At 56.4% G+C, this 9,723-nt stretch overlaps 2 protein-coding genes across 8 annotated transcripts in view; both read left to right on the top strand.

The window, feature by feature from the left end:
• The window catches only part of CLIP3 (CAP-Gly domain containing linker protein 3), a 30,686-nt gene extending 25,109 nt beyond the window's left edge, over nt 1-5,577 (top strand). For all 3 annotated transcript variants that reach the window (XM_045292779.1, XM_004715811.4, XM_045292780.1), the window contains 7 exons: nt 1,139-1,274; nt 1,437-1,565; nt 2,146-2,289; nt 2,357-2,480; nt 2,634-2,698; nt 3,580-3,652; nt 4,040-5,577. In XM_045292779.1, the coding sequence (XP_045148714.1) occupies nt 1,139-1,274; nt 1,437-1,565; nt 2,146-2,289; nt 2,357-2,480; nt 2,634-2,698; nt 3,580-3,652; nt 4,040-4,094 (726 nt within the window). In that variant the 3' untranslated portion in view covers nt 4,095-5,577. The remainder of the gene's footprint in view (nt 1-1,138; nt 1,275-1,436; nt 1,566-2,145; nt 2,290-2,356; nt 2,481-2,633; nt 2,699-3,579; nt 3,653-4,039) is intronic.
• A 631-nt stretch (nt 5,578-6,208) lies between these two features.
• ALKBH6 (alkB homolog 6) overlaps nt 6,209-9,723 on the top strand; it is a 4,963-nt gene continuing 1,448 nt past the window's right edge. The window contains exons 1-5 of one of the 5 annotated variants that reach the window (XM_030886388.2): nt 6,209-6,272; nt 6,837-6,915; nt 7,216-7,284; nt 9,041-9,101; nt 9,399-9,550. In XM_030886388.2, the coding sequence (XP_030742248.2) occupies nt 6,862-6,915; nt 7,216-7,284; nt 9,041-9,101; nt 9,399-9,550 (336 nt within the window). In that variant the 5' untranslated portion in view covers nt 6,209-6,272; nt 6,837-6,861. Of the gene's footprint in view, nt 6,273-6,374; nt 6,947-7,041; nt 7,285-9,040; nt 9,102-9,398; nt 9,551-9,723 lie in introns of those variants that run through there. The other 4 variants (XM_045292753.1, XM_045292755.1, XM_045292752.1 and 1 more) reach the window with 4 other exon arrangements.

The raw sequence follows: 9,723 nt of genomic DNA, 5'->3' as shown, positions 1-9,723 counted from the left end.
GCCTATGAAATGACTTAAGGGATGTACTCTACAGGTGGGTCGCCGTCTTTTTCCTCTGAAGGAGCGGGTATAGGCAGTGGGTGCTGTTACGCAAAAACCGCGATAGAGTGAAGCCGCGGAAGTCGAAGCGCGAAGTGGCGAGGGTTCACTGTAATGCAGGGGAGACAGGCACTACAGGGAAGCCGTGTTTGAGCTCATTTCTGGGGGCAGAGAGGACTCTTCTGGAGGCGGCAGGGAAGGCAGGGGTGGTTTTAGGCAGGCTGACCCACCAAGCCCTTTCTGAGGAGATTTCCAGACGAGACAGGGAGGAGCTCGCTCTATGAGATTATGGAGGCCGAGGAAACCACAGGACCCAGCGCCCACAGTTGGGGACGGGCAGTGGGATGGAGGGGAGTTTACCACTGGGGGGAGACTTGGAGAGGTTGGCAAGGGTTGGATCACACCAGACCTGCAGGCCACCAAGAGGACTTTGGATTTTGTTTCCGAATCAAGAGCTTTGCAAGTGTAGCCCAATCTCAGAAGCTTCCCTTCCGTGTGCTAACCAAATCCACGTGATCTCCTACTGAGAAGAGACTGGGGACTTGCCCCATTTTACAGCCCAGGAGACGGCCGCGGGCTCCGAGAAGCGAAACCCTTTGTGGAAGACCTGCGATGGCGATCGCCGCCCTGTAGAGACACAGCATAGCACAGTGGCCACTGGCCCAGGCCCGGGGACTTGCCCATGTAAACCTCTGTTTTGCCACAAGACCCAGGCTCCGTGGTCTCACCTCTGGATGGTAGTTTTCTCGTCTGCAGAGTGAGGGTATGATAGAACTAGCTCTGGGGTGTTGGGTGAGACTTAAATGAGTTCAAACGTGTACACCCTTTAAATGTGGTGAGGACGGAGCTACAATGCCATGATCATTCGGTGGTCACACTGTGTCCATAGTCATGTCTTGCTGGATGGGACAGGGAAGGTCTGTAACCATCTGATTTCTCGCGGGTGCTCATTCTCGGCCCGTTTCACAGCTGAGGAAATTCAGAGGTGTTGACTCCTGGAAGCAACAAGCTGACGTAGGAACCCCAGGCCCCTCACCATACCATGTGTCTGTCGGTCCACTCAGCGCTCCAGCCCCCATGTCCTCCTTTGCCTCCCCAGAGGGGCACCCTGCGATTCTGCGGGACCACGGAGTTCGCCAGCGGCCAGTGGGTGGGCGTGGAGCTGGATGAACCTGAGGGCAAGAATGATGGCAGTGTTGGGGGTGTCCGGTACTTCATCTGCCCCCCCAAGCAGGGTCAGTCCCAGTCGGGGTCCAAGGGATGTGGGTGAGGCAGGGGGGGCCCTTTCAGCAGCTCGGGTGATGGGAGTTGGGAGGTGGCGGCGGCATGGGGGGGGCGGAGGCACAGGGACAGAGCTTGGACGACCACCAGCTGAGGCTCCCGCCCCCCACCCCCAGGTCTCTTTGCTTCCGTGTCCAAGATCTCCAAAGCAGTGGACGCACTGCCCTCATCCGTCACCTCCACGCCCCGGACTCCCCGGATGGACTTCTCCCGAGTCACTGGCAAAGGCCGTAGGGAGCACAAAGGTCAGAGAGGGACGCTCTAGAGGGTGGGGAGGGCCACTTTGGGGGGACAGTCTGTGGCTACCCCAGTTTCTGTGGCTTGGATTTAGGTCCTGACATCCGTGATGCTGTTTCCCCCTCAGCCACTAGCCCGCTCACTGCTTAGAAGGGCCTGCAGGTTCCCGGCCCGGCCTCCAGTGACTTCCTTTCCCTCCAGGCCCAAAGGCCTCTGGGTTTCCTGACCCTTGTAACTTGATTGGCCCTCTGGCTCAAACCCTCCTTTATCTTAAAAGGATGATTTCTGGGTTCCTGAACTCCGTCTGTCTGTGGTTCCATTTCTCCATCTGCCCGTAATAGCAGCTCCGAGAAAGGTGTTGGGGCTCTCAGGGCCTGTGACTCATTTCTCCCATGCTTAAAGCTGCCCCGCGGCAGTCTGGGGATGGAATTTTCTAGCACCAGGGATTCAGCTTTCCTATAAGCCCAGAGCACCCCAGTCCTGGGGAAGTCTCTGGCTTTCCTTGGATGGCAGTTTTCTGGGTGGCATGGGATCTCCGGGGTTGGTGTCTGGAGGCCCCCTCCCATCCCATGCATCCTGCACCTCTAGGCAAGAAGAAGTCACCGTCATCCCCTTCTCTGGGCAGCCTGCAGCAGCGAGAGGGAGCCAAGGCTGAGGTCGGGGACCAGGTCCTCGTTGCAGGCCAGAAGCAGGGCATCGTGCGCTTCTACGGGAAGACAGACTTTGCCCCAGGTGAGGCGGGGCTCCAGGTTGGGGGCCAGGCAGAGCCATGGGGCCTCCTGACATGCCTTTGCCGCAGGTTACTGGTACGGCATTGAGCTGGAACAGCCCACCGGCAAGCATGACGGCTCTGTCTTCGGTGTCCGGTACTTCACCTGCCCCCCGAGGCATGGGGTCTTTGCACCAGCGTCACGCATTCAGAGGTGAGCCAGACGCTGGCCCTCATCCCAGGGTACCATCAGAGCCCAGATAGATGCCTCCCTGTCCCCAGCTGCTTCCCGCACCCAGCTCTCTGCTCCCGGGCAGACCTCACCTCTTGGTTACCTGACTCCCCTCCCTCCCTCTGTTTTCCCCAGGATTGGTGGATCCACTGACCCCCCCGGGGACAGTATCATAGCCAAAAAAGTGCATCAAGTGACAAGTGAGTTGGGATCCAGGGTGTGGGGGTGGGGTGGGGAGTGTAGGTCTGAGGGTGGGCAGGAGGGCCGTGGGCTCTCAGGTGTATGCTGGGAAGAGATTTGGGGACATATGGTCCAGGAAAACGACGCAGGGTCCTATGCGAGTAGGTGCTGTGAGGGGTAGGCTGGGGCAGGCATGGGGTGGGTATTGGGAACATGGGTTAGTGTTCATGCAGGAAATATTGTATCACGAGTTACAGGTGGATATTGGGGAGGTGCAGTCCAGGTAGGTATTGGGGACATGTGTAGTTACTGAAGACAAAGGGTTCCGTGGGACAGAGTCTGGGTGAGTTTTTGGAGCACAGGTGACTATTAATGACATGGGGTCTGGGTAGGGACTGCCATAGTCTATTCTGACTCATAGCAAGCCTGTAAAACAGGAGAACTGCCCCTGTGGGTTTCTGTGGCTGTAACTCTTTATGGGAGTAGAGAACTTTGTCTTTCTCCCTCAGGGAGGCGGGTGGTTTTGAACTGCTGACCTTGTGGTTAGCAGTCCAATGCATAACCACTATGCCCCCAGGGCTCCCTATTTGGGACAAGGGGCTGGTATTGTTGAAATGGAGTCAGCGTGGCACGGGGCACATGGGTACATCCGGGTAAGGACTTGGGGTGTGAACATATTATTAACAAGTCTGGGTGGGTGGTACTGATGTGGGAATGTGGGGTTTTAGTGCGTGTAAGTGAGAAGGAACGAGAGGGGTGCTGCAGATCGGACCCTGAGCCGCTGAGTAGGCCTAGGTGGCTCTGAGGGATCCATAGGTCTGAGCCAGCAGGTCCAAGGAGGCGATATGGTACGCCACCTACCATGCCCTTGCCTGAGACTCTGCCCTCCCCTCCTCTCTAGTGTCGCAACCCAAACGAACCTTCACAACAGTCCGTACCCCAAAGGACATCACATCAGAGAACTCCATCTCCAGGTGTGTGGCCGCCCCCTGGCCTCCTCTTCTGTTGTTTAGAACAAGGCAGCCACAAGATTGTGGCCACCAGGTTGCAGTTGCTAGGCTCCGTGGCCTGGAGCTCAGGAGTGAGGTTGGGGAAGTTTGCCACGGAGGTAAGTTTACCCAGAAACCATCTCCATACGATAGGGTCTCACCTGGAATTCCGGTGCCTTCAGCTTTTTAGGGGCAGGTAGAGGAAGCCAAGGGAAAGCCCTTTGTCTCCTTCCCTCGCCAGCCTGAGAAGGCACAGCCACCGAGGGAAGAGACAGTCCCAAGTGAAACCCCAGGTCCTTAGGGTTGCCGGCGGGTGGGGGACCAGGAGCCCCTGCCCTCTGTCTCAGGTCTTCTTCTGCTTCTTCATTCCAGGTTGCTCTTCTGTTGCTGGTTCCCCTGGATGCTGAGGGCGGAGATGCAGTCTTAGAGGACTTGCTCACTCGACAGAGGGCCACGGAGCCCCCTTCTGGCATCTCCTGAGACAAGGAGCCCCCCAGTCACCCTGAGATAGAGATTCCTACCCCCCAGTAACATCCAGAATAGAGACCCTCCCATTAGCCAACCCTCAATCATGGAGGCCCCATTATTAACAGAGTCCCTCATATTAACTCCCCCTCCCAAATACAGACCCCCATGTCACCCAGAAAGAGATTCCCCGAATATAGCACCTTCAAGGTAGTCCCCATCCCTACCCCTTACAGCAGCCCCCCCACCTTTCCACGTAACAGATTTTCATGGTCCCCCAACTGGCAGTGACTCCCCCATAAAACAAGGGCGCTTTCCTCCGACACTCATCATTGCGCCCGAAACCCTCCCATTGACAAAGACCTCTCCAAGTCCCCTCGAAACAAATGCAGGTCACACCTCCGGGGTAATGGCCTTTGTGTCACTCTCCCCCATTTAACCTAAGCAACTTGAGATGTGACCCCAAGGTCACCCCAAGCCCTCATATCCTAACCTTTCAATCAGAGACCCATTAACGGTTCAGCCCCCCCACCCCCCACCAAAGAAGAGACTCATATTAACTCACCTACTGTCAACCCCAATTTACAGACACCAAAACAGTCCTGCAAGTGCTAATTACAGGACCCTCAAGTCTTCCTGTCCTCTGACCCCTCAAGAAAACCCCAGTGCCTTGTAAGAAGCCCACCCCACATGGCCCACAGACCCTGTGCTGGCCAGGAATCCAGAAAAGTCTATTTTTAAACTATTGACTTCCCCTCTTTGGGGGAAACCCCCAAATTTGAAGGCCCCATCTGGGCTTCTGGGGATCCAGAACCCCAGAAAATACATGCCCCAAACTCCCTTGTGCTCCCAAGTCCTACAGTCCAAAGAAGACTCCAAGGCCCAGTTCCCCAAACCACTGAATCCCCCAATTCCCAGGGAATCCCAAATTTAAAATTCTAAATCCAAGACCCCCATCATGGAAGTCCTTGGGCTTAGGAACGGAGGAGACTGCCATCTGGGGTCTGCACTCCAGCTTCCCAGGGCACCTCGGTAAGACCCCAGACAAGAACCCCCAATTCCTGGAAATGAGAGTTCCACGGAGGAGTCCATGGATCACAAGACACTAGAATTCCCAGAGCCCGAACCCCAAGGGAACCCCAATCCCTAAAGCCTCTATCTCCAGCACATGGATGGCTTCAAGGCCCTGAGAGGGTCCCACTGTCTGGAGCCCCTGTTTCCATCTATATCCTGGCCACAGGTGCAAGTCACCAAATCTGAGTCCCCAGAGGACGCCACAGCACCTGGACCAGACTAACAACATGAGGGTGAACCTGAAGACCCTGGGGGTCCTGGGTGGACCTGGGGCCCTGACCACCAAGGGCAGCTCATGACTGCCCCTTCACTGCATGTCCCCCCAACACAGCATGATCCCTGCCCCCCACAATAAAGATATTTCTATGGCTGCTCTGTGTCGGGTCAGTGGGAACTTAGGGTCTTGCCTCAGTATCCTTAAGGAGTCCTAGTGGCGTAGTGCTTCTGAGTTGGTTTCCTACTGGCAAGGTGGGCGGTTCGAAACCACCAGCCACTCCTGGCGTTCTACCCTGTTCTATGGGGTCGCTGTAAGTCAGAATCAATGACTGAGTTCTTGTAACGTACCCTTTCTGCAAATATCATGGACTGCTAAAAGGACGAACGGATTTGTCTTGGACTTGGTGAGGCTGTCTTACAAGCTTTGGACTTGTCAGGCAGGACCACTCCCTGGAGAAGGACACAGTGTAGCGAAAAAGAGCAGGGCGCTTGAGATGGATCTCGACAGTGGCTGCAACAATGGGATCAGGCAGCACAAAGTCAAGTCGGTGGCCCTGGGGCTGCCCCGCTGCCCCGCCTACCTAGGCTCGCGAGGGGGCGTGGACGGGTTCCCATCTGGAGCTCTGATTGGCCAGTGCGAGCAGGAAGCGCAGCCTATCCCTAAACGAAGGTGGAGGGGCGGGCGGCCATTTCAGTGAGCGCGCTGATTGGACAGTGTGAACCCGTACGGTCTCGGAGTGTCTCCATTGGGCTGAGGTTGCTGACGTCATCAACGTGGGGCGGAAATGGCTGGGAAGGGATGAGGAGGAGGGCTGCTGAATTTGGAAATCGCGAGGGGCCGTGGTGAACGGTCAGTGAGGGAGGTTGTTGGGGGTGGAGATGGAGGTCCGAGGGAGCTGAGAGTGGGGGGTACGGAATAGCGCAGGGTGGGAGTTCTTCAAGGACTCAGTTGGGGTTCAGGAGAGCACCTGAGAGCGGTCAGACTCGGGGCTAGACTCTGAGATCCTACACCGAGGGGAGGGACGTCCGTCTGAGGAGGCTGAGATCAGCGACCCAGAGGGGCGCCGAATGGGGATTCTGAGGAAGCTTGGGACCCGGAGGGGCCCGTGGGGCCATGAGTGTGGGTTCCAGAGCCCGCGTGTAGGTCTGAGGATGAGAGCCCCAAGGGGGGCTGAAAGGTGTTTTGGGGGCTGTGTGTGTGCAGCGCTCCTGAGAAAGACGCTCTGTGTGGCGGGCAGAGGAGCGTCTGGGTGTGGGGCTCATGTCTGGGCAGGCCCACCGTAGGGTAGTTAAGTTACAGAGGCCTCCGGTGTTTGAGACCAAGGACGTTTGCCGCTGGATGGGGCGCAAGGCTGGATTGTGGCCGGAGGGTGGGAAGCTTAGTGACTTCAGCGTGACCTCCCCTTCCCCACAGGACTGGGTGCTTGGAGTTGGTGCCTATGGAGGAGCAGGACGCCAGGGTCCCAGCCCTGGAACCGTTCAGGGTGGAGCAGGTTGTCAGACTGGGGGGCGCAGAGGATGAAGGTGGGGATGGGGCAGGTGTGGGAGGTGACAGACAGGCTGCTTCCTGGCTTTGCGGGCAGGGATTGCTCCTTCCCCCAATCCGTTCTTACCCCCAGGATTCAGCCCCCTCCTTCCTCAATGGGCATTGGCCCCAGATGTCAGGCTTCATTCAGTCCAGTCCTGGTGGGGTTGTCCTGAGCCCCGGTCCGGAGGGAGAGCCTGTGCCGCAGTGGCAGGACGCTGGTGTTGGTTGAAGGACCATACCTACAAGGGAGGTCTCTCCGTCGCAGGCACCACCTGTAATCTACTATGTCCCTGACTTCATCTCCAAGGAAGAGGAGGAGTATTTGCTTCGACAGGTGACCCCAATGCCTCTTGTTCTGTTTGCCCCTGCTGTCCTGATCCCTCACCTACCCTTACCCCCAGCCCCTGGGTGAGAGTCCTTAAGGCTGGAATGAAAACCTGGCAGGCGTGACAGTGCCACACAGCATCCATCCCCCATCGTCTCTGGTCCTCTCTCGGGAGCTGCTGGATCCTGTCAGAAAGAGCGTTTCCCAGAAGGCCTAGAGAAACCAGACTTAGCCATCCAGTCGATGCTGACTCAGCGACCCTGTAGGACAGGGCAGAGCTGTCCCTGTGGGTTTCCCAGACTGTAACATTTTGCGAGAGTGGAAAGCCTCATCCTTCTACAGAGAGGAGCTGATGGTTTGGTTTGGTTTTGTTTGCAGTTGATGGTTTTGAACTGCTATCCTTGCAAGTAGCAGCCCAACATGTACCCCCAAGCCAACAGGACTCCTTATTTTAGAAAAAAGATTTTAAACATAAGCTGAGTTAGCCCAGGACAGACCCTTGAGATTTGGGGAGTGCCAAATCTCCAGTGTTCCAGTTTCTAGGCTGAGTCAGAATGGGACTTCCCTGTGCAGAAAGAATTCAGGATGGGCCCAGAGTTCTAGGAACAAGGGTGCCAAGCACAAGGCACCGTGCTGAGATAACCCAATCCATATGCTTAAGACCAGCTGTGGGGATTTATAAAGCTCAGCATATCGGCAGCCCATTGAAACCCCGCATCCTTAGCAATGAGGTTACCGAGCCCAGAGAGTTCTTCGTGCTGGGATATCTCAGTGTGGCATGAACCCCAGAGACCTGTTCACCACGGACTCTGGTGGTGCGGTTTCCCGGGACTGAAGAATTTCCATTATCTCAGAATTCTTCAGAGTCCCAGGCCAGACGTGCAGTCAGGAATTGAAGGAGATTGTGGACGAGAATATGTCTTGGCTTGAGATAGCTCCTTGCAGCCCTGCAGGCAGTATCTTGGCCGGGAAGGACTCTCAGAGTGCACACACTCTTCACTGCGCTGAGATAGCCCTGTTCAGCATGCCCCCTCCCCCAGACAATAAGGAACAAGACGCTTCTGGAATTCAGATTGCTGAGATCACCCAGGAATCAAGCAATTAGAGTGCAGACTGACCGTTGGGCTGCAGGCACCTGGACAGCCTCTACATAGCTCTGAGTAGATTCAGACCAGCATGGTACAGCCCTGGTTCCTTTGGAGTCCTGGTGGTACAGTGTAACCCTTTGGGCTGCTAACTGCAAGGTCGGCAGTTCAAAACCACCAGCCTCACCTCAGGAGAAAGACAGGGCTTTCTATGCCTGTGAAAAGTTACAATCTCAGAAACACACAGGGACAGTTCTCCCCTGCCCTATCAGGCATGGACCCAAGTGAGGGAGCTTGGCTTTCAGCTCCTTTCCTTTATCCCAGCAGACCAAGGTAGGCATCAGAGTCAGTCGTCCGGAGGGGAGAAGTCAAACAGCACACTCCCTCAGAGAACAACACACACAAGCTCACTGCTATTGAGTTGGGCCAGGGTCTGGAAGTGTAACTCTTTACCGGAGGAGAAAGGCTCTTCTTCCTCCCGTGGCGCAGCGGGTGGTTTCAAACGGCTGGCCTTGCGGATCGCAGCCCGATTTGCAACCACCTCGCCACCAGGGCTCCCTTCATCCCAGACACCAGCAGGCCCCATTTTCACACCAGGAAAAGGCTTCCATACTGGCCTGGGTGGTGGAATCAGGAAGGGGTGGTCCCGAAAAAGGACTGACTGCCCTTCTGTTTCCCAGGTCTCCAATGCCCCCAAGCCAAAGTGGACCCAGCTGTCCGGGCGGAAGTTACAGAACTGGGGTACGTGGCCCTGGCTGGGGTATTGGAATGTGAACTGGGGGATGGCGTCAGACGGCTTCAAGATATTGGGTGTCCCCAAGAGGTCAGGAAGGTTCTGGAAGGTCAGTGGAGGTCCTGAGGGGTGAAGATTTGTGGAAGAGCTGGGGATGCCTCAGAGAGTCAGGAGTCTGGGGAAATCAGAAAGCTGTAAGGGAGGGACAGAGGGGCTCAGATGCTTCCAACCACTGGGCATCACTACTGGGGTTTTGGATGCCAGGGTCCCTTGGTTGGGTGCCCTCAAGACTGCACTGCCTCCAGGTGGGCTTCCCCATCCCCGGGGGATGATCCCTGAGCGGCTGCCTCCATGGCTCCAGCGCTATGTGGATAAGGTGTCCGACCTCAATCTTTTTGGGGGTCTACCAGCCAACCACGTCCTTGTGAATCAGTATCTGCCTGGGCAGGGTATCATGGTAAGTACCCCAACCTTACCCAAACCCAATCCACATGGCGACTGCACCCCCCCCACCCCTGACATCTATGTACGGTCCCCCGCACCCATCACCCCCATATACTGATCAGACATTCATCTTACTAATTTTGGCTTGGGAACCCCCCTCCATCTTAGAAGATGTGTCTGGGGGGG

Source organism: Echinops telfairi, unplaced genomic scaffold, assembly GCF_000313985.2.
Source record: "Echinops telfairi isolate 266 unplaced genomic scaffold, ASM31398v2 ScPeMD7_655;HRSCAF=1070, whole genome shotgun sequence".
In the NCBI taxonomy this organism is placed as follows: Eukaryota; Metazoa; Chordata; class Mammalia; order Afrosoricida; family Tenrecidae; genus Echinops; species Echinops telfairi.
The sequence above is the reverse complement of the archived record's forward strand: the minus strand, read 5'-3'. Positions and strand labels throughout refer to the sequence as shown.